Source organism: Electrona antarctica, assembly GCF_951216825.1.
Source record: "Electrona antarctica genome assembly, chromosome: 4".
NCBI classification, from domain to species: Eukaryota; Metazoa; Chordata; class Actinopteri; order Myctophiformes; family Myctophidae; genus Electrona; species Electrona antarctica.
Window position 1 is genome coordinate 24,803,792 of NC_136809.1, and position 24,524 is coordinate 24,828,315.

The window sequence follows — 24,524 nt, forward strand, 5'->3', positions numbered from 1 at the left end:
GAAACATTTTGTTTTCTGAAATGCCACGTTTTCCTTTTGCATTACTTCATCATGAGTAATGCAAAATGTATGTGCCCCAATGGAAAACTATCCATCCTCCTCCCCTTCCTGCAGGTGATCTTTGACGGAGAGGAGGCGGTGGACGCAGGTGGTGTAACTAAAGAGTTCTTTCTGCTGCTGCTGAAGGAGCTGATGGATCCTGTGTATGGGATGTTCACCCACTACACAGAGTCCAACCTGCTGTGGTTCTCTGACAAAGTAAGTTCCACAGTAACACCATATGGTAACATAGTGATGAAGTGTGTCTTTCCATTCCAAGCAGCAGATAGACGGCACAAATGTGGATATGTTGCTGATGATGACTAGTATGGTGGTTGGGAAATGGAGCAAGAGTGAGCTTTCCTGTCAGAAAGGAAAGGAAAGCACTGGTATGGTTTGAGTCTGAGAAGAAGTTAGTTGTTGTCTCCACCACCAGGCCGAAGGCGTGCGTGTGTGTGTGTGTGTGTGTGTGTGTGTGTGTGTGTGTGTGTGTGTGTGTGTGTGTGTGTGTGTGTGTGTGTGTGTGTGTGTGTGTGTGTGTGTGTGTGTGTGTGTGTGTGTGTGTGTGTGTGTGTGTGTGTGTGTGTGTGTGTGTGTGTGTGTGTGTGTGTGCACGCAACCTTACCTGGTCGATGCCAAATTTTGATGCCCCACTCCCTGGATGCCAACGATGAACCTCTGCCCCACATTTTCCAGAACGGCCTGTTATAGTGCCACCAGGAGGCCGACTTTTGTAAAACACATTTTTATTACTCCTCCAGATTATATCCAAAAAGCCTCAAATCATGGACGCATCGGTCAATTTATGTGAAATCTTTCATAGACTTTCCTTCTAGGCTGAGGAATATATCCCACCCTTTTCACATTGGCCTGTTATAGCACATAAAACACATTTTTGGAACAAAATGCCTCATCCAATTAGCCGTTCGCTAAGTCCCACCCAAGCCTGTTCTTGGCCAATACCACGTTAGCGACGGTTACTAAGTAAGGATCCTGGTCAAGCTTTCAATGCTGGTCAAAATGGTTTTATTTGCTGTAGCATGTGTGGACCTCAGAAAGAGGGTTTGTTTTCTTACCTTGTTATGAGCAAGCTAGTCCATTCCATTAATTCTTTCACTCCGTTGTGCAGTTTAATAGTAAATATTAGAAATAAAAATCACACCCGTGTGAACTGAGTGGTGTAAGGTTTTATATAGCATGATCAGCTGTGGTCTGACGTAATGTCTGACGTTAAAGATCTTTGGCTAGGTAGACTCGTCTTCTGATGTGATGATTTGTGACCATGAAGTTGATTCAGCTGGAGTTTTTGTCCGATGTGAGGTATTATATAAGGTAAGGTATTATATAGCCTGATCAGCTCTGATCTGACGTAATGAAATCACACCTGGATGTGATTTCACAACTGGCTTTTTTTGCGCAGAGAAAATGACCACGGTTGCTACGGTCATCCAGTTCACCCGGGTGTGATTTAATTACGTCAGAAATTATTTTGAACATAGCAACCATGCTCATTTTTTTCTGCACACAAAAGCCAGTTGTAGGAGTGGTTTACACCACTCAACCAGTTGTAGGAGTGGTTTACACCACTCAACAAAAAATAGGCTCTCATAGACTTCCATTGTAACGGGGAAACCGCTCTCAAAGTCACTCTTTTAGCACATAAGCGAACACAACAAAAGCTGATTCTGACAGCAATCAGGAAAACTCATGTGGTTTTATTTTTACGTTGTCTAGTTTGTGTAGAAAGAAGATCCTGCCTACGCGAACTTCTGTTTGCGTTGTGTAAAAAACTATCTGATTGGTCCAAATCTGTACACACACTCCTGATGTGTATTATTGGAATGCCATGGATGTAAACAAACGTATTTGATGTCGTCCGCCTGTCGCTAAAAACCATACACAATGGACGTGTTTAAGGGAGACACTTTAGAAGACTCTTTAGGAGAAATGTCTGGGTCTGCGAGGCAAAATAGTTACTTTATAAATCTATCAAAAGACGAAAATAAAACGGCATGAGTTTTCCTGATGTCATAAACTGTCAGAATCAGCTTTTGTTGTGTTTGTTGTTTGTTGTGCTAAAATAGTGACTCTTTCCCCATTACAATGGAAGTCTATGAGAGCCTATTTTTATTTCTAATATTTACTATTAAACTGCAGCAAAATAATTCATGGAATGGACTAGTTTGCTCATAACAAGGTAAGAAAACAAACCCTCTTTCTGAGGTCACATGCTACAGCAAGTCTATGTATTGACACTGCTTAACCATTTTGACCAGCATTGAAAGCTTGACCAGGATCCTTACTTAGTAACAGTCGCTAACGTGGTATTGGCCAAGAACGGGCTTGGGTGGGACTTAGCGGACGGCTAATTGCCATCCAAGGCGTGAGAAGAAATGCCACCCTTTTTACATTGGCCTATTATAGCGCCACCAGGAGGCCACAACCTGACCTGCCCTGGTGGAGACCTGTGCCCAGAAGGGCACTTTATCTAGTTTGGGTTGGAATTCTGCTCAACTTAACCAATTTGCTCACTCAAAAAAGTTCATTCAATTGTAGAATGTTCATGTTTCAGTATGTTAAAATGTAATGTATCTATGTAGAGGGAAGATCATATTGATAACATTTCCTACCCTGACAACTGCCAAGTTATAATTAATTTCCTCTTAATAATTACTCCACAGTTGAGGTGGTACAGTAACTACCATTTAGTTACTGTGCACTTAAAGTGTGGGAGTGTTAAGTGGTTAAATAAAGTAGACTTGTCTTGGAGTTGATCCATTGTCCCTGTGTGTGTATACACAGTGTTTTGTGGAGCACAACTGGTTCCATCTGATCGGTATCATCTGTGGGCTGGCCATCTATAACTCCACAGTGGTGGACCTCCACTTCCCTCTGGTGCTCTACAAGAAGCTGTTGGATGTAGCACCAACCCTGGAAGACTTCAAGGAGCTGTCCCCAACCGAGGGCAGGTAACGTATCTCTCACTTGGGGAGGGTTATGTATGTGTGCACGCAGGGGGTCAGAGGGTGTTCGAAGACTTAATCTACGTACACCTGTATTTTGAGGACAGGAATTATTTTCATGTCTCAGTGCCGATTAAGACAAAGTGCACATCTGTGCACACACACACACACACACACACACACACACACACACAGTAGATATACAGGATATACTATCCCAGTGAATCACCTTAACCCATCTCTTCTCCCCAACTGCATTCTGAGTCAGCCCTCAACAATAAAGTAATTGCACAAGTGTTCTCGTTGTGCTCTGTAACATGTACAGTAACAGCATTTAACTGCATTGCCTAAAACAATCATAGGAGGCCTTGCTATGTTTCACCAGTTTCAATTGAAACGGGCCTCCAGCCTCAGGGGGCCTCTGAGCTCTGACCGCCAAGCATTCAGGCATCAGTCCCCCCGCCACCCTTGATCCTCTCTCTTTCGCTGCCTTGCTCTCTCCCACAATGTTATACTGTAAGTTACACCTACGGTATTTCCTGTTAATAACCTGGGTAAAATGTGCAGCATTGGGAGGTAAAGGGGAGACACTTTATTGTGAAGGAACGACAGGATGAGGAGAGGTGTTGTCGAGAGTAATGGCTGCACGTGATATTGAACAGAAAACAATTTGAATCAATACGCATGTATCAACAGAATAATGATGTCATAGGTATATATGGGGGCCTCATATTTGGTCTTGAAACGGGCCTCCAGATTCCTAAGGCCGCCCCTGAAAACAATGAATGTTCTTTTCCCTTGAATTGGATGTATTGACTCACCATGTTATGTAGTTTGTTTGGTGGGCTTAAGATGGGGATAAATATTGGATTTCGTTTAACTTTTCTACTCTAAAAGAGAAAGCCACAAGAAACACATTGTACCTCTTGTCAGTGTTGAAACAAAAATCAATACAACATATTATTACCCATTCAACTTTCTGAAGCGCAACAGAACACCATTGCTAAATCCTGTTGAGAACCAAATTGACTCAAAGTGTTTACTAAATTCATATGATGTTTGGAATCCAAACTAAACAATGTGGCATTGTCTTACATAACCAAAGCTGTTGACACTGGGAAATGTCTTTATTTAATTTTGGGACAGGAAGTACCACCGTTTAACTAGCGCCTAATTGTCTGCAGCCTGCCAGAGGGAAGTGCTGTGGTTTATTGATCTGTAGATAGATTAGCTCTGTGAGTGATACAAGTCACACAGCACAGCCACCGCCTAGAGAGGGTTGCCATTAGAAACGACACATCCACCCAGGACATGGTCCAAAAATACATTATATTAGATAGAATGCTCTTCCGTACATAACGGTGTTCTTTACCTTGTTACCTGCACTGTTTTATTGGTTTTAATTCTTATCTTTTATTAATTTATTCCTGATAAAGTTGTCCTTTTTCTATGTTCTCTCCCCTGGCCCCCACACATCGCCAAGCGTTTTTGAGTACTGATATTGAGACGTTCTTGCTTTAATTGGTCTACTAATGATGGAATACGGCACTAAGAGCAGAGATAAGGCGCTATGACATATAAAAGGCCACACTGAATTCAAACATTGAAGCAGCCTAGTTCATCAGACCTCGAATAATTGCAAGATAGCTTTTTTCTTTTTGTTCCGTTAAATTCCATTAATGAACTCATTCCCCATTTCATTGGGGAATTGTTTAGTTAATTATTAATTCCATGCCATACATTCAGTGTGCCTGATGGTATCCCACTTTCCCTGCCTTCATTATCTGCCTCCAGCATGCAAGATTAACACCTTTCATCCATAGGCTTGCCTTACATCCTAATTTGTACTTCCTGTGTTTTGGTAGTAATGTCAACCGTCTCCTTAGCAGCCAACATAGCATAGCTTCCTTACTCAAAATAAATTTCTATTATTAGCCTATACTGCAGCTAATGCTTCATTGTTCCCCATTCTATTATATGCACATGCTTAAACTATAGCTAGGCAGCAAACGGCTGATTGGGAAGCTGAGCTCTAAAATGACCATTAATTGAGAGCCCACGCAAAACTGCCCAAAATCACTTTCACCTAGAAAATCCATTCACATTTTTTATAATTCAGCTGACTGTGGAGACACATGCTGGAACTTTTTACTTTGAAATGTTTTATAGTTTCTGAGTTATTTAATTTAAACGCCAAATGCATTCTCAATGGCGAAAACACAAACTTTGGCACCACGTGTTAAAAAAAAAAAAAAAAAAAAGTGTTTTGATTTTTCTGATTAAAAAAAAATATATATATATATATATATTTTTTTTTCAAAGACGTCCACAGACGTCTTGGGCTATGCACGTGCGGTAATACCCAGGACGTCCACAGACGTTTTGGGCACAAAATGTGTTAAGTGATAGAGCAAAATGCCACAGAGGGAAGAGGCTGCTAAAATAGAGGGGGTATGATTCTTAGCTAACGAGAAAGCTCTCAGCTGTGCCTTTTGTTGGCAGAGATGCAAGGGAGTGCCAGAGATTAGATCTGCTCTTTTGCCTACAAATGCTGCTATGCAAGAAGAATTTTGATGATCTGGCTTTAATTTCTTCTCTTGTCATCCTCTCCTCCTCCCTCCCCGTGGTGTGTGGCTGCAGGAGATGGTACATTTTAGTTAGAAGTTTGCAATTAATTTGGCGATGCCCTAACCCTAAACATCACACAAAATAAATGCTCTAAGGATGTTGAGAGTGACTAGACTAGAGGACAGACCATGTGGTCACTGAATTCAGTAGAGTTCATGTGCTCACTTAGCCAGTTTCATGGCAATCTGCATGAGATATTTGTGTGCAAGTCAACTGGGAACCAAAGGATGGACGGACCGACCAAACAACCAACATCATCATAAATGTGTCTCCTTTATAGTTAAGTTTACAGGAACATCCTCTTAATATGCCTTGCCTCTTCCCTCTGTCTGCAGGAGTCTCCAGCAACTTGTAGACTATGACAAGGACGATGTGGAGGAGACATTTTGTCTCAACTTTGCCGTAAGTGTTGCTTTCCAGGGATTTGGTGTTTATATAGTACTGTGGAAAAACTCTTGGAGAAACGGTAATATCAATAATCTGTTTGTTTTCGTTCTTCTACAAGCCACACCCATCCAACATGATGACGTAACCACTGGCAAACCATTCCCCAAACATTCCTTGACAAGCCTGTGTTGCTTGAATTCCAAATACTTGTGAAATGTACAGGCGAGACCAAAGCACCACCTTTATTCTCTGTTAGACATTTTGTTCCTCAGCCTTCAGAGGAATTGCCTGTCTAAAAAGGTTTTCATTACAGCCAGTAGGAATTTGCTTATAAGTATCTTGTTTTGATTACAGTTCCCTACAAATCCTGATTTATTGTGTCAATTCAATGTAACAAACTTAAAGTCTGTATTTTCCCAAGGGTATTAATTATCAAAACCAAGTAAATACGTGGAAATCTGTTCCAAATCGGACACGTTATCTATTTCAGATTATGTATGCAATAAATCAGCTGTGTTTTTGGTGAAATGTCTCCATGTTTTTGTCCCCTTTCAGATCACCAGAGAGTACTACGGGATGACGGAAGTGAAGGAGCTCATCCCCGGAGGAGAGGCCATCACTGTGGACCAGAAGAACAGGTACCACATCCTCATCATAGCATATCATGAGGAAGCATGTAGTTGGAACATGTTTGTGAAAATAATACATTATAATTAACTGTAATAAGTAATTCACAAGTTATTATTAAACATTATCCACAGCACACTAACCCTGGTGTCCATATTTTTGCACAAATTTAAGCACAAATGCACAAATGTTGCACTGTTCTAAAGATATGGGGCTTAAGTCGTTAAAAATAAGTAATTATTCAACATAATTTGTATCTTTCTGAAGCATGCTCTCTTTCTGAATGTTATTATACTGTATGTATATAATAACAATTGAGTGAGTGTGCTATTAAAAGGAGTGTCTTTTACCCCCAGACAAATTACTCACCAGGTGAGTATTGAATTCATGGTGTGTATGTAAACCAGAGAAAAACTTCCCTTTAGGAAAGGAAAGGACCACACACTCCAAAAAGATGCTTGTGGACAAGACTTAATGTTTCATTTTGCTGCTTTTTTCGCACAAGTCGTTTTGCTGTGTAGGCTTCGTCAGGTGCTAGCTTACAGAGTGAGGCTGGGTAGGGAGGAGGATGTGGGCTACACAGTGAGTGGGAACATGTCTGGATGCTCCTCTGAAACAGATGGCACTGTCCCCAAAACACTATTGAAGTGGGTTCCTTTGAACATCCCTATTATAGTTAGACAATAGCCTTTTTTCTTTTTTTCACTGTGAGCTAAAGAATATTCAGCGCAGACACAGAACACAGAGGAACTCTGTTGCTCGGAGGCATCCAGGAATGTGGAAAAGCGCAACATGGAAGTCACCTTTCCCAAACTCCCCCAGACAGAGGGAGAGTCGTTTGTTTAGATGGAAGGTTACTGTGACCCACAGATGGTATCGCTTTCCTGCCTCTGTGTTGCTGTGTGTTGGATTGAGCGTGTACGATCGCGGGGGCTTGTCAAATTTGTGGGTGTAACTCGCTGTTGTGCTAGCATATATTTTCCTGAGGCATGGTGTGTGCGAGAGCATGTGTATACGTTTTCATGTACGTAGGATTGGAACCCAGGCCTCCCGTGTGGGAAGCCAAACATCGACTGCTCATCCACAGAAGAATTCCTCCCATTTGTCAGGGAAGACGTTTAGGGTGCTTCAGGCAGGGTTACTCCTGTGTGTGTGTGTGTGTGTGTGTGCTATTGTGTCTGTGTGTGTGTGTGTGTGTGTGTGTGTGTGTGTGTGTGTGTGTGTGTGTGTGTGTGTGTGTGTGTGTGTGTGTGTGTGTGTGTGTGTGTGTGTGTGTGTGTGTGTGTGTGTGTGTGTGTGTGTGTGTGTGTGTGTGTGTGTGTGTGTGTGTGCACGCTATTGTGCCCGTGTGTAACTGTAATGTGTGTGTGTAACGGTTTGTTTTAGGGTGGAGTTTGTGGAGGCCTACTTGTGCTACGTGTTCAAAGATTCGGTGAGCGAGCTGTACTCTGCCTTCTCCTCTGGCTTCCTGAAGGTGTGCGGGGGGAAGATCTTGTCTATGTTTCAGCCCTCGGAGCTCATGGCCATGGTGGTGGGCAACAACGACTATAACTGGGAGGAGATGGAGAAGGTCAGTAGGCCTACACGCCCCTCGCGCAACATTGAACTGTCTGTATCACCCCTTAGCATCACGCCGCACATTCTTTCTCCCGATTGGCTACGCCCGATCACGTGACACGCATGTCATGCAGTGCAATGCATGTTCTGATTGGCTACGCCCGATCATGTGGCGTTAGATGTCAGCATGAGATGACCAGATTTGACTGAGGGGCTGCCATCGTGCAGCCTCCAGCTTTTCACCAGAGATGAAAAACTTTATTTATTTATTTTGTATCCAAAATGAGTTAATAGCACACAGGCAGACTGTGTAAATGCTTAAAAATGTAGCTAGGTGTAATGTTAGAGTCCACAGAAGTGAACCTTTCAAGCCTGTTTTCTCAACTTGCTGTTTTCTGCAAGACATTACTCTATAAGCCATATCTCCAAAACTGGTGGGTCAAACTGAACAACCAATATGTCAATTTGAAGCTATGATTCCCTGCTTTCATATGACATGAAAAATCTAAAAAATCCAATGGCAGTCCCTCAGTCAAATGTGGTCACACTGAGGATCAGAGGTCATTGCTGGTGGTAGAAAATATGTCAGGAACTCTTACATACTGTAAGTCAGGAAGCGTTTGACAGATGCTGTGAAAATGGGTCATGTATGCAAGTCTACACACACACACACACTCTCACTCTCACTCTCTCTCACACACACACACACACACACACACACACACACACACACACACACACACACACAAACTAAGAATATTTCTTAACACATTGACTCCCAAAGGAATCGATATTAAACATTGCTTCACTGCCGCAGTGAATGTGTTAACTGCCACAGTGAGCATGAAAACGGCTAGAACCCCATCACATCTTTTTTCTCTTTACGTTTTCTTGTGCAGAATGCTGTTTACAAAGGGGAGTATTCATCCACACACTCGACTGTTCGAATGTTTTGGGAGGTCTTCCACGAGTTCTCTTTGGAGAAAAAGAAACAGTTTTTATGTAAGTGTTTAATCTCCTCATTACTTTATTATTATTATTATACTTTACTAATCTCCATCTTCTTTGTCCCCCTCTCTGAGGCTCTGCTGAGCAGTGTATCTCAGCCCAAAATGTTTGGGACCCAAATGCTTGTTCAAGAGAGTTGTTCTGTGGATCTTAATCACCACACTGTCTCACCTCCTCACCAGTATTCCTCACGGGCAGCGACCGGATCCCCATCCACGGTATGGAGAGCCTGCGCATCGTCATCCAGTCCACCACAGCAGAGGAAGCGTACCTGCCTGTGGCCCACACCTGCTACAACCTGCTGGACCTGCCCCGCTACCAGACCAAAGAGACTCTCCGATGCCGCCTCACGCAGGCTGTGGAGCAGTATGAGGGCTTCAGTCTGGTCTGAGTCCACGAGCCCAATGGGCTCTATAATGCACACAGAATAACTCTTCATACTTCCGGGCCCCTTCCCTACTTCAGGTGATGGCGATGATACTAATTAAAGTGGTTCTCAAACTTTCAAGGACCCCCATAACTCTGACGGTTTACAAATGGAACTGGTCTGTTTGACCAGAATGGAACAGAGCCTTAATTAGTATCATCGGTAACACCTGTGAAGGAAGTAGGGAAGGGGCCCGGAAGTAAGACAAGTTATTCCATGTGCGTAGAGCCTATTCTACTGCTGCTGCTGCTAACCTGAGTGAAAGGGTGACCTGTAGGCCTGTGGGTGAAAGCATTCTGTATCGTGTGGTGTGTCTCAGCCATGGTGCTGTACAGATGCAGCTCCCTGCAATGGGTCAGTTTCTTCAGTTTGCTGAACTCTGCTGTCTGCCCTCCAAAGGCAATCAATAGCAAATTAGTTTGTGTTGCAATTGTCAAAAGATTACGTCTAGAGTTTAGATTTTTTTTTATAAACAAATATTATACCTTTTTATAAATGACAAAACAACATACTCAACACTATTGTACCAATGATACTTTTGTTGGGACTGGAGAAGAACTCTGCAGTTGTTTTTCTCAGTTACTGCTCTTTGAGTGTGTTGCGCTAGTGCTGCCCTTGGGGGACCCCCTACAGGTCTGGAGGACCACCTGTGTTTGGTCGGTGGCTTCTCTCACCAATGCTAAAATGCACTTTATTTTGTAAAACCCTGTGTGAATGCCAGTGACGTTGGGTTTGTGTTTGGTATGTAGGGTTCCTTTATATGTTCTGTGTGTAGGGGGACTCCCACACTCTCACATACTAATACATTTTAAAGGAGATGCTGTTTCAGTTCACATTGATCTTCATTGGGAATGAAAGAATGAGGAACGTGACGAGACAGACGTTTATGCATTCTATTTAAATGTTATAATTGCAAGTGTCAGTCAGTGTGTGAGGGCCTTTATGCACATGTTTGGTTGGGTAGGCAGCCACATTTACTCCTGCAGTACATACCTGCCACCTTCTATACCTGTGTGTAAAATAGTTTCAATGTTATGCATTTTATTATAAAACGATCGTTGGATGTGAGTGGGACGAGACAGTGTGAGCACATGTAAATCTTTGAGATTATTACTATATTAGCTTCGGGGAATGATGTACTTACAGTAGGAGCCTTTCTGCAATTCTGGGGTTATTGTTTTTAGTTCCTTGCTTGCATTCCAATAGCATACCTGCTATATGTTACATTCATCTAATTTATTGATTTTCTTTCTTCTTTTAAAACAGATAAAGATACATATATGTATGTATGTATGTGAATGGACATTGCAGACTTTTCAAACCTAATTTGCAGCCCTAATTTTTCTGACTGGTGAGTTGTGATTTTTCTGACTGGTACCAGATCAGTTATGATCTTTAGGACTGGTTGAAGAAGGGACAGGTGACAAAGGACACAAGAGTATGTTGACAGTTCTAGTCAGGAGGATCAGAACCATACTGGGATTTAATTCATAAAATCTAACAGCAACCTGCACAAAATCTTCTGCCCGTTTATAGTTTCAGTCAGACCATTATTTTTTGTACATTTGTATTCAATATTCATATAATTTTAGTCTTTAATTCTGACAATAACAAAGGAATTTAATTTACTTATTACTTACTCTGAGGTCTATGTGATGAGTTACTTTACCATTGCCATTATTCTTTGCAGTGGCATAGGTGACAGTCAATGAAAGTCTTGTCAATGATGTTGAAGATATTTAGTCTGAGCCTGTTGGTGACTTTCATAACCTCCATTGTTTCCTAATCATAATATTATTAGCAATTCCTAGTTGATTTTTCCACTATGGGTTGACAGATTGTTCGCTTTGTGATTCATGTCCACATTTGTTAAGTATTGCCTTCAATAGCAAATTGTGTGAACTGACAAAGAGAAAGGTTCTTTATTTTCGAATCGTTCATAATGAAAGTTGTGTGCATGTTCTTGAGTGACAGCAAAAATCTGATTGTAATTAAAGACGAGATATAAAACATGAAACTACTATTCTACTAATCAAAATAAAATTCATCCCCAAACACCAGATTAAGAATAATCAACTGAATCTGTGATGCTTTGTGCCAGAAGGACAATCATAATTGATCAGATAAGATGTCAGAAAAACTACATAATACATACTGTATTGGGGACTGCCAAATTCATGGGACATATGTCACTATGTTTGAGGACTTCCAATAAAAGGAAAGGTTGTAATGTCAGACTTTCTACTACTGCTCTGACATGTAGACTAAGTTGTTTAGTCAAAATGATTTAAATCTGATTTGCTAGCATGTTCAAGCAGATAATGGCATCAGTAACGACTAGATGTAAAAACAGCAGAGGTGGAACATGACGTACAGGTCGCACTGAAGCAGCCATTTGGCAATAATCACTTCTACAGCCCAGCCTATGGGCATGCAGTGATGAACCAGGGTTATAAGCAGTGGTTAATTGCAGTCACTTGCCAACCATATCATTCTAGATCACTGGTTCTCAAACCCATCCATTTGGCCACAGACCTCCCATCTGAAAATGTTTTGTGCCAGGGACCCAACTGGTTCTAGATTTAATTTATCATGGATTGTAAATCGAGGTCATTGTGCAGTTTACCCCAAATGATGCAAGGTGTGTGAATATACTTTGCACAGTATATTTTGCAAGTACTTTATGTAAATAGTACCCAGAGCAAAAAAACAACCAAAAAACTATTATTTTTAATTATATATTGTATCATAATAAAACGTGCAAAACTCAAGTGTTGCATACATTTGCATGTAGCTGAACATAATTTAGACTTTGGCCATTCGTTAACAGAAGCGTTCTTTTTTGCTAATGGAAACTTTGCCTCATGTTTTCTTCACCCTTTCTTATTTTGCTGTTTAATGTTCCTTCTGCCCTCATTACAATGTTATAACCTGAACCACAGCATGATCAACATCCTTGGCGGTTGAAGGGTTGATGTATATTTAGGTTCCAAGATTTTTCAGAAAGTGCAGCCCTGAGTGACTGTTAACATCAACCTGCCATGCACACGCGTGCACAGTGCACGCGCACACACACTTCTGCAGTGTTAAATTAGTTCATGTTAAGAATGGTCAACCTACATTCTTTGGACAATATGTCTTGTCCAGTGTATGCAAAAAGAAAGGGCTTACCAGTTGCGATAACTGTATCGTTTTAAGTACATACAAAATTTACTTTTGTATCTTTTACAAATGGATGACATATTTAGGTATTATTTTCCCCCCGAATGAATAAAACTTTATTTCACCTCATGGTGTTTATTCTGTGTGGTATTTTTCCTTTCTGCTCTGTACCTAATAATCTCTACTTATAAGTTATTAATAGTGTCACAACAATCAGTGGTGGAAGTATTTATTTATTTAACTAACGTAAAAGCATCAATACAGCAATGTAGAAAAGAAAAAGTGCGGCATCAAAATATCAAAAGTAAAAGTACTCATTATGCAGCAGGTGCTATTTCACAGGTTATGACATTCCATCTGTTGATCCTTCCCCAACCGTCCTTCCTCTTCGATGTCTCCCTTTTGACTGATACCTGTCCATTCAAACTCTATAGATGGGCCCGCCCCAAAGTTATTAGTGCAGCCGGCGAAAACTAGAGTTCAGGCCCGAAGCTTAAGGTCAGGCCCTACTTGGGCCCTCATCAACCTGCGCACTCAAGACACTGCCCCCGCTAACACCCTTAGATCTCCATATATGGAGCTGACCTGTTCTGACATTCCATATGTTGATCTGAACTCATCAAACCCTGTACACTCAAGACACTGCCGCTGCTGCCACCCTTAGATCTCTAAATATGGAGCTGACCTGTTCTGACATTCCTTTCCTTTGTGCTATTGCCATTGAGAATGCATTGGGCGTTTAAGTTAAATAACTCAGAAACGACAAAACATTTCAAAGTAAAAAGTTCCAGCATGTGTGCCCACAGTACGCTGAATTATATAAAGTGTGAATGGAGTTTCTAGGTGAAAGTGACTTTTTGAGTGCCATAGAGCTGCCATTGAGCCCCATTATAAATGTCTCAAATTTGAAAGCACTATATTTCTAAAACTATGAAACATTTCAAAGATTCCTTTACAGGCAAACATGTCCACCTTAGGATGAACCTAAATAGGTTTGAATGGGGTTTCTAGGTGTAAGTATGTAGGACTAGTAGCATGCCAAAGTTTGTGCTATTGTCATAGAGAATGCATTGGGCGTTTAAGTTAAATAACTCATAAACTACAAAACTTTTCAAAGTAAAAAGTTCCAGCATGTGTGCCCACAGTAAGCTGAATTATATAAAGTGTGAATGGAGTTTCTAGGTGAAAGTGACTTTTTGAGTGCCATAGAGCTGCCATTGAGCCCCATTATAAATGTCTCAAATTTGAAAGCACTATATTTCTAAACCTATGAAACATTTCAAAGATTCCTTTACAGGCAAACATGTCCACCTTAGGATGAACCTAAATAGGTTTGAATGGGGTTTCTAGGTGTAAGTATGTAGGACTAGTAGCATGCCAAAGTTTGTGCTATTGTCATTGAGAATGCATTGGGCGTTTAAGTTAAATAACTCAGAAACTACAAAACATTTCAAAGTAAAAAGTTCCAGCATGTGTGCCCACAGTAAGCTGAATTATATAAAGTGTGAATGGAGTTTCTAGGTGAAAGTGACTTTTTGACGTGCCATAGAGCTGCCATTGAGCCCCATTATAAACGTCTCAAATTTGAAAGCACTATATTTCTAAAACTATGAAACATTTCAAAGATTCCTTTTCAGGCAAACATGTCCACCGTAAGATGAACCTAAATAGGTTTGAATGGGGTTTCTAGGTGTAAGTATGTAGGACTAGTAGCATGCCAAAGTTTGTGCTATTGTCATTGAGAATGCATTGGGCGTTTAAGTTAAATAACTCAGAAACTACAAAACATTTCAAAGTAAAAAGTTCCAGCATGTGTGCCCACAGTAAGCTGAATTATATAAAGTGTGAATGGAGTTTCTAGGTGAAAGTGACTTTTTGAGTGCCATAGAGCTGCCATTGAGCCCCATTATAAATGTCTCAGATTTGAAAGCACTATATTTCTAAAACTATGAAACATTTCAAAGATTCCTTTTCAGGCAAACATTTCTAGGTGTAAGTATGTAGGACTAGGAGCATGCCAAAGTATATGTGCTATTGTCATTGAGAATGCATTGGGCGTTTAAGTTAAATAACTCAGAAACTACAAAACATTTCAAAGTAAAAAGTTCCAGCATGTGTGCCCACAGTAAGCTGAATTATATAAAGTGTGAATGGAGTTTATAGGTGAAAGTGACTTTTTGACGTGCCATAGAGCTGCCATTGAGCCCCATTATAAACGTCTCAAATTTGAAAGCACTATATTTCTAAAACTATGAAACATTTCAAAGATTCCTTTTCAGGCAAACATGTCCACCGTAAGATGAACCTAAATAGGTTTGAATGGGGTTTCTAGGTGTAAGTATGTAGGACTAGTAGCATGCCAAAGTTTGTGCTATTGTCATTGAGAATGCATTGGGCGTTTAAGTTAAATAACTCAGAAACTACAAAACATTTCAAAGTAAAAAGTTCCAGCATGTGTGCCCACAGTAAGCTGAATTATATAAAGTGTGAATGGAGTTTCTAGGTGAAAGTGACTTTTTGAGTGCCATAGAGCTGCCATTGAGCCCCATTATAAATGTCTCCAATTTGAAAGCACTATATTTCTAAAACTATGAAACATTTCAAAGATTCCTTTTCAGGCAAACATGTCCACCTTAGGATGAACCTAAATAGGTTTGAATGGGGTTTCTAGGTGTAAGTATGTAGGACTAGTAGCATGCCAAAGTTTGTGCTATTGTCATAGAGAATGCATTGGGCGTTTAAGTTAAATAACTCATAAACTACAAAACTTTTCAAAGTAAAAAGTTCCAGCATGTGTGCCCACAGTAAGCTGAATTATATAAAGTGTGAATGGAGTTTCTAGGTGAAAGTGACTTTTTGAGTGCCATAGAGCTGCCATTGAGCCCCATTATAAATGTCTCAAATTTGAAAGCACTATATTTCTAAACCTATGAAACATTTCAAATATTCCTTTACAGGCAAACATGTCCACCTTAGGATGAACCTAAATAGGTTTGAATGGGGTTTCTAGGTGTAAGTATGTAGGACTAGTAGCATGCCAAAGTTTGTGCTATTGTCATTGAGAATGCATTGGGCGTTTAAGTTAAATAACTCAGAAACTACAAAACATTTCAAAGTAAAAAGTTCCAGCATGTGTGCCCACAGTAAGCTGAATTATATAAAGTGTGAATGGAGTTTCTAGGTGAAAGTGACTTTTTGACGTGCCATAGAGCTGCCATTGAGCCCCATTATAAACGTCTCAAATTTGAAAGCACTATATTTCTAAAACTATGAAACATTTCAAAGATTCCTTTTCAGGCAAACATGTCCACCGTAAGATGAACCTAAATAGGTTTGAATGGGGTTTCTAGGTGTAAGTATGTAGGACTAGTAGCATGCCAAAGTTTGTGCTATTGTCATTGAGAATGCATTGGGCGTTTAAGTAAAATAACTCAGAAACTACAAAACATTTCAAAGTAAAAAGTTCCAGCATGTGTGCCCACAGTAAGCTGAATTATATAAAGTGTGAATGGAGTTTCTAGGTGAAAGTGACTTTTTGAGTGCCATAGAGCTGCCATTGAGCCCCATTATAAATGTCTCAAATTTGAAAGCACTATATTTCTAAAACTATGAAACATTTCAAAGATTCCTTTTCAGGCAAACATTTCTAGGTGTAAGTATGTAGGACTAGGAGCATGCCAAAGTATATGTGCTATTGTCATTGAGAATGCATTGGGCGTTTAAGTTAAATAACTCAGAAACTACAAAACATTTCAAAGTAAAAAGTTCCAGCATGTGTGCCCACAGTAAGCTGAATTATATAAAGTGTGAATGGAGTTTATAGGTGAAAGTGACTTTTTGACGTGCCATAGAGCTGCCATTGAGCCCCATTATAAACGTCTCAAATTTGAAAGCACTATATTTCTAAAACTATGAAACATTTCAAAGATTCCTTTTCAGGCAAACATGTCCACCGTAAGATGAACCTAAATAGGTTTGAATGGGGTTTCTAGGTGTAAGTATGTAGGACTAGTAGCATGCCAAAGTTTGTGCTATTGTCATTGAGAATGCATTGGGCGTTTAAGTTAAATAACTCAGAAACTACAAAACATTTCAAAGTAAAAAGTTCCAGCATGTGTGCCCACAGTAAGCTGAATTATATAAAGTGTGAATGGAGTTTCTAGGTGAAAGTGACTTTTTGAGTGCCATAGAGCTGCCATTGAGCCCCATTATAAATGTCTCAAATTTGAAAGCACTATATTTCTAAAACTATGAAACATTTCAAAGATTCCTTTTCAGGCAAACATGTCCACTGTAGGATGAACCTAAATAGGTTTGAATGGGGTTTCTAGGTGTAAGTATGTAGGACTAGGAGCATGCCAAAGTTTGTGCTATTGTCATTGAGAATGCATTGGGCGTTTAAGTTAAATAACTCAGAAACTACAAAACATTTCAAAGTAAAAAGTTCCAGCATGTGTGCCCACAGTAAGCTGAATTATATAAAGTGTGAATGGAGTTTCTAGGTGAAAGTGACTTTTTGACGTGCCATAGAGCTGCCATTGAGCCCCATTATAAATGTCTCAAATTTGAAAGCACTATATTTCTAAAACTATGAAACATTTCAAAGATTCCTTTTCAGGCAAACATGTCCACCGTAGGATGAACCTAAATAGGTTTGAATGGGGTTTCTAGGTGTAAGTATGTAGGACTAGGAGCATGCCAAAGTATATGTGCTATTGTCATTGAGAATGCATTGGGCGTTTAAGTTAAATAACTCAGAAACTACAAAACATTTCAAAGTAAAAAGTTCCAGCATGTGTGCCCACAGTAAGCTGAATTATATAAAGTGTGAATGGAGTTTATAGGTGAAAGTGACTTTTTGACGTGCCATAGAGCTGCCATTGAGCCCCATTATAAACGTCTCAAATTTGAAAGCACTATATTTCTAAAACTATGAAACATTTCAAAGATTCCTTTTCAGGCAAACATGTCCACCGTAAGATGAACCTAAATAGGTTTGAATGGGGTTTCTAGGTGTAAGTATGTAGGACTAGTAGCATGCCAAAGTTTGTGCTATTGTCATTGAGAATGCATTGGGCGTTTAAGTTAAATAACTCAGAAACTACAAAACATTTCAAAGTAAAAAGTTCCAGCATGTGTGCCCACAGTACGCTGAATTATATAAAGTGTGAATGGAGTTTCTAGGTGAAAGTGACTTTTTGAGTGCCATAGAGCTGCCATTGAGCCCCATTATAAATGTCTCAAATTTGAAAGCACTATATTTCTAAAACTATGAAACATTTCAAAGATTCCTTTACAGGCAAACATGTCCACCTTAGGATGAACCTAAATAGGTTTGAATGGGGTTTCTAGGTGTAAGTATGTAGGACTAGTAGCATGCCAAAGTTTGTGCTATTGTCATAGAGAATGCATTGGGCGTTTAAGTTAAATAACTCAGAAACTACAAAACTTTTCAAAGTAAAAAGTTCCAGCATGTGTGCCCACAGTAAGCTGAATTATATAAAGTGTGAATGGAGTTTCTAGGTGAAAGTGACTTTTTGAGTGCCATAGAGCTGCCATTGAGCCCCATTATAAATGTCTCAAATTTGAAAGCACTATATTTCTAAACCTATGAAACATTTCAAAGATTCCTTTACAGGCAAACATGTCCACCTTAGGATGAACCTAAATAGGTTTGAATGGGGTTTCTAGGTGTAAGTATGTAGGACTAGTAGCATGCCAAAGTTTGTGCTATTGTCATTGAGAATGCATTGGGCGTTTAAGTTAAATAACTCAAACTACAAAACATTTCAAAGTAAAAAGTTCCAGCATGTGTGCCCACAGTAAGCTGAATTATATAAAGTGTGAATGGAGTTTTTAGGTGAAAGTGACTTTTTGAGTGCCATAGAGCTGCCATTGAGCCCCATTATAAACATCTCAAATTTGAAAGCACTATATTTCTAAAACTATGAAACATTTCAAAGATTCCTTTTCAGGCAAACATGTCCACCGTAAGATGAACCTAAATAGGTTTGAATGGGGTTTCTAGGTGTAAGTATGTAGGACTAGGAGCATGCCAAAGTATATGTGCTATTGTCATTGAGAATGCATTGGGCGTTTAAGTTAAATAACTCAGAAACTACAAAACATTTCAAAGTAAAAAGTTCCAGCATGTGTGCCCACAGTAAGCTGAATTATATAAAGTGTGAATGGAGTTTATAGGTGAAAGTGACTTTTTGACGTGCCATAGAGCTGCCATTGAGCCCCATTATAAACGTCTCAAATTTGAAAGCACTATATTTCTAAAACTATGAAACATTTCAAAGATTCCTTTTCAGGCAAACATGTCCACCGTAAGATGAACCTAAATAGGTTTGAATGGGGTTTCTAGGTGTAAGTATGTAGGACTAGTAGCATGCCAAAGTTTGTGCTATTGTCATTGAGAATGCATTGGGCGTTTAAGTTAAATAACTCAGAAACTACAAAACATTTCAAAGTAAAAAGTTCCAGCATGTGTGCCCACAGTACGCTGAATTATATAAAGTGTGAATGGAGTTTCTAGGTGAAAGTGACTTTTTGACGTGCCATAGAGCTGCCATTGAGCCCCATTATAAACGTCTCAAATTTGAAAGCACTATATTTCTAAAACTATGAAACATTTCAAAGATTCCTTTTCAGGCAAACATGTCCACCGTAGGATGAACCTAAATAGGTTTGAATGGGGTTTCTAGGTGTAAGTATGTAGGACTAGGAGCATGCCAAAGTTTGTGCTATTGTCATTGAGAATGCATTGGGCGTTTAAGTTAAATAACTCAGAAACTACAAAACTTTTCAAAGTAAAAAGTTCCAGCATGTGTGCCCACAGTAAGCTGAATTATATAAAGTGTGAATGGAGTTTCTAGGTGAAAGTGACTTTTTGAGTGCCATAGAGCTGCCATTGAGCCCCATTATAAATGTCTCAAATTTGAAAGCACTATATTTCTAAAACTATGAAACATTTCAAAGATTCCTTTACAGGCAAACATGTCCACCTTAGGATGAACCTAAATAGGTTTGAATGGGGTTTCTAGGTGTAAGTATGTAGGACTAGTAGCATGCCAAAGTTTGTGCTATTGTCATAGAGAATGCATTGGGCGTTTAAGTTAAATAACTCATAAACTACAAAACTTTTCAAAGTAAAAAGTTCCAGCATGTGTGCCCACAGTAAGCTGAATTATATAAAGTGTGAATGGAGTTTCTAGGTGAAAGTGACTTTTTGAGTGCCATAGAGCTGCCATTGAGCCCCATTATAAATGTCTCAAATTTGAAAGCACTATATTTCTAAACCTATGAAACATTTCAAAGATTCCTTTACAGGCAAACATGTCCACCTTAGGATGAACCTAAATAGGTTTGAATGGGGTTTCTAGGTGTAAGTATGTAGGACTAGTAGCATGCCAAAGTTTGTGCTATTGTCATTGAGAATGCATTGGGCGTTTAAGTTAAATAACTCAAACTACAAAACATTTCAAAGTAAAAAGTTCCAGCATGTGTGCCCACAGTAAGCTGAATTATATAAAGTGTGAATGGAGTTTTTAGGTGAAAGTGACTTTTTGAGTGCCATAGAGCTGCCATTGAGCCCCATTATAAACATCTCAAATTTGAAAGCACTATATTTCTAAAACTATGAAACATTTCAAAGATTCCTTTTCAGGCAAACATGTCCACCGTAAGATGAACCTAAATAGGTTTGAATGGGGTTTCTAGGTGTAATTATGTAGGACTAGGAGCATGCCAAAGTTTGTGCTATTGCCATTGAGAATGCATTGGGCGTTTAAGTTAAATAACTCAGAAAATACAAAACATTTCAAAGTAAAAAGTTCCAGCATGTGTGCCCACAGTAAGCTGAATTATATAAAGTGTGAATGGAGTTTCTAGGTGAAAGTGACTTTTTGAGTGCCATAGAGCTGCCATTGAGCCCCATTATAAACATCTCAAATTTGAAAGCACTATATTTCTAAAACTATGAAACATTTCAAAGATTCCTTTTCAGGCAAACATGTCCACCGTAGGATGAACCTAAATAGGTTTGAATGGGGTTTCTAGGTGTAAGTATGTAGGACTAGTAGCATGCCAAAGTTTGTGCCATTGAGAATGCATTGGGCGTTTAAGTTAAATAACTCATAAACTACAAAACATTTCAAAGTAAAAAGTTCCAGCATGTTTGCCCACAGTAAGCTGAATTATATAAAGTTTGAATGGAGTTTCTAGGTGAAAGTCTGGCGTGGCATTGTGAAATCCATGATCTCGAATGCGGTTGAAAAATGACTAGTAGTAGTGTAGTAGTATACTAGTAGTATACAGGTTGAATTCAGGGGGTGTACGTCGGGGTACCATTGAAAACCTTTAGTATGTACAGTATGTCCTATCTCATGGTTAGACGATAAAAATAAATCTTAACTTTTGCTAAAGGTCACACACACACACACACACACACACACACACACACACACACACACACACACACACACACACACACACACACACACACACACACACACACACACACACACACACACACACACACACACACACACACAGACACAATTTGACTAATTCAGTAAAAATAAGTTTGCTTTTATATTATATACAAAATACAAATACAATTTATGTACGAAAATGTACACACGCAAAATTAATCAAAATTCATTTTAAGTCTGCCAGTGTTTACATTCAGTAAAAACAAAATTCATCACACTGTTAATTTTCCATTGGAGAAATATAGGTACAGGATAGATAGTACTTGCTCACAGAAAAGAAAAATACAGTAAATATGGTCCAGTGATCCATATTTACAGACAATAAACAGGCTAAAGAAATGAGAGAAAGCAGCATTCCTCGTGGAGCATCTAAAAAAAAAGACAGTTGTCAAAGTTAATCAGTGTGAGCTAAAACATGCCAGTGAATTCAAGGTAAGAAATAGCTTTGTTATTTTTTTTCTTTCTTTCTCTTTTTTTACATAAATGTAAATAGAGGGGTAAAGCACACCAATGCAACAATATACAAGAAAGTAAAATAACCCAAGATACCAGATAGAACAAAGAATGAAACTATATTAATATAATTAGCTTCTATGCTAATTTGGTATGCAGTTTGTAAAGTGAGACATTTGTCTTTGGATCAATATTAACACAAAACAGGAAACCATTAATGTTAATTCTCTTCTTGCAGCATGTGAACCCCCCAAAAACATACTGTATTCATTTTAATTCTATTGAATTAATTTAAATGTGTTTCAAAAAGTTAAAATGTAGTACACAAAAACGTGTTTACAAAGTCATTTACATTATTCATTTCTCGTCATTTGAGATACAATGGCATTATTTTAAGGACTGTAACTGAGAAAGCCATCTTTTTACTCAATGCTGTAAGAGTGGTTGGTTCAGTACGTAATATGCAGATCATTACGGTCTCCCTTACAAAAATACACAAAAAGTATTTATTTATTACAAAATCCTTCTTTCAAAAAATATGAATTATTTAAAATGTGTTACTTTTACTTCCAGGTTTTTTAAGACTTCTACAGCACAAGAAAATATATTTTCTTCTCTTCTGATACAAATAAGAAATAAATTATCAGTGAAACATGTGATGATTCCTTGATCAAAATCATTTCCATTTCTAGTGTGCTTTTGTTTTCTCTACCCGTTCAAACATTTAGACACAAACAAAAAAAAGAAAAGAAAGAAAACCTGTCAGATGGAACAGGTAACATGGTGCCTCGAAGCCTCCAGGGCTGTGCCCTCATGTCAGTTTGAATAGAGTTGGGGTCAGTGCCTCTCTGTGGGCTGTGGGCTCCAAGGAGGCAAACAGCCCCACTGTGTCCTCTCCCTTGTACAGATTTACACAGCAATGTGCAGCAGGTACTTCCTCCGAGCCAAATGCATCAACGGCACAGATGGCACAACAAAGACACGAAGCGGAAAAATAGTATTCTCTCAAATAGTTTCTACAGTGTTAGTGTGTTGTGACTTTTTTTTGTTTCCATTTGTGGCTGGTGCTAAAATTCAGTCATAAGTTGTTTCTTTTCTCAGATGAACTTGGTTGAGTCTTTTTTGCTGATGAGGACTTCTAGGAGGCGCAGCTTGGCTTTAACATGCTTGTATTCGCTGTACTCCGTTGCCAAGGGGGAGCGGTCCTCCTTCTGCACATTCCTATAGGAACAGGAAGTGGGTGGACAACAAAACATTAAGAGCTAAAAGTGGACAGTGTTCACTGTTCACAGATTGCAGCAGAACTAGACCTCTGGGGAGACATTTTGGTATTATGTGTTCTCTGTGTGACTCATGTAAACAGGAAGACATTTTTCTTTTACCTTCCATTTTGCCTGAAGAACTGGTCCTCAAACTCTCTGAGGTTCTTACGGAGTCTCTTTTTCTCCTCTCTGGTCTCTTGGAGTTGTTCGACAAGTTCCTCCCTGTATGTAGGATGGCAAAATGAAATGTCAGCAGAAAGGAATTACACCATTGTAACAATACACTTGAAGTAACCGATTCAATTTGCAAATGCGCTAGTCAAAATCTGAACGAAAATGTAAAATGGTCTGCATTTCCGTAGCACCTTTATCTAAAGCACATTGACCCATTCACAAACATTGACCCATTCACACACCGACATTTGTTAAATAAAATTAAATAATTGTGATTGAGGGTTTTATTGTGACATTGAACATTGGAACCTATAACAAAACAATACATGTATGTTTGCCTTTTGGCTTCGTACAATTTGCACAAACATCCACTGTATAGTACTCTAACTTACGTGGTGGCAGAGTGAAGATTGGACAGCCTCATGTCGGTGGTGTTCTTGGAGGGAGACAGCTCATCCACGGGCGAGATGAATCCGTCTGTGTCCTCATCCAACTGGTCCAGGAAGCTCAGCATGCTGGCGTCTGGACGCACACTGACGGAGAACTGAGTCTTAGATTCTGCATCGTCATCTGAACCATCTTCCTCCTCCTACACAAACAACAATAGACATTGCAGGCAGAAAGCATTAGGGAGGTTACTGAAGGGTGGGACGGTACACAGCCAGTGTCCTCAGTGTTAGTTTAAGAGTGTAAAATGGAAAAAGGGATGACTTTGGGTTAATTTTACTGTAGTGTTTATAAAAAAAGTTCTGCTGTTCATGTTGTGTATGAGAGAGGTCACTTCTGACAGTTGACCTCCAGAGCCAATGACAGCAGTCCACCAACTTTACATTTTTAAATAGTAGTTAATACAAATGTGTAAATGTCTGTCATCATAACAATTCCATTTTTTATAATGCATTTCAGTCATCCTCCTATGGAATCAAGGCGTACGTGTGGCCCTGATGGGTAAACAATCAACAAAAGCTTTTGATGGGGTTAATGAGGAGAGTCATCCAAAGCAGTGGTTCTCAACTCCAGGACTTAGAGTTCAACTGGTGTTCACTTGGTAAATGTCTAATCAGGGTTTATTTGAGAGATAGGACATCTTTCGAATGCAATGCAGCAACCTGGTTGAATGGAAGACTAGAATATTTAGAACCACTACTCTAGACAACAGACATTCAAACAAAGAAATGTTTCTTTCAATTTACAATCATAACCGACCTAATACTGTACACATCTCTACAAACAGTATTAGATAAATGTCCGCAGAGAACGAGCAGAGCACATCGATTTAGAAAACACGATTACGTTTTTGAGTTCAGTTCAGGGTTACTTGATTTGGTTACTGGGTGGT

The 24,524-nt window shown here is 39.3% G+C and overlaps 2 protein-coding genes across 5 annotated transcripts in view; one reads left to right on the top strand and one right to left on the bottom strand.

Annotated features, from left to right (window-relative positions):
* The window catches only part of herc3 (HECT and RLD domain containing E3 ubiquitin protein ligase 3), a 33,838-nt gene extending 22,126 nt beyond the window's left edge, over positions 1–11,712 (top strand). For all 4 annotated transcript variants that reach the window (XM_079500353.1, XM_079500355.1, XM_079500354.1 and 1 more), the window contains 7 exons: positions 115–258; positions 2,842–3,008; positions 5,966–6,032; positions 6,573–6,655; positions 8,031–8,214; positions 9,101–9,203; positions 9,392–11,712. In XM_079500353.1, coding sequence (XP_079356479.1) covers positions 115–258; positions 2,842–3,008; positions 5,966–6,032; positions 6,573–6,655; positions 8,031–8,214; positions 9,101–9,203; positions 9,392–9,600 — 957 coding nt within the window. In that variant the 3' untranslated portion in view covers positions 9,601–11,712. The remainder of the gene's footprint in view (positions 1–114; positions 259–2,841; positions 3,009–5,965; positions 6,033–6,572; positions 6,656–8,030; positions 8,215–9,100; positions 9,204–9,391) is intronic.
* Positions 11,713–21,377: 9,665 nt separating this feature from the next.
* The window catches only part of fam13a (family with sequence similarity 13 member A), a 95,032-nt gene continuing 91,885 nt past the window's right edge, over positions 21,378–24,524 (bottom strand). Inside the window, exons 24-26 of the mRNA XM_079499397.1 lie at positions 23,578–23,774; positions 23,132–23,233; positions 21,378–22,970 (exon numbers count right to left, since the gene is read on the bottom strand). Coding sequence (XP_079355523.1) covers positions 22,847–22,970; positions 23,132–23,233; positions 23,578–23,774 — 423 coding nt within the window. The 3' untranslated portion in view covers positions 21,378–22,846. The remainder of the gene's footprint in view (positions 22,971–23,131; positions 23,234–23,577; positions 23,775–24,524) is intronic.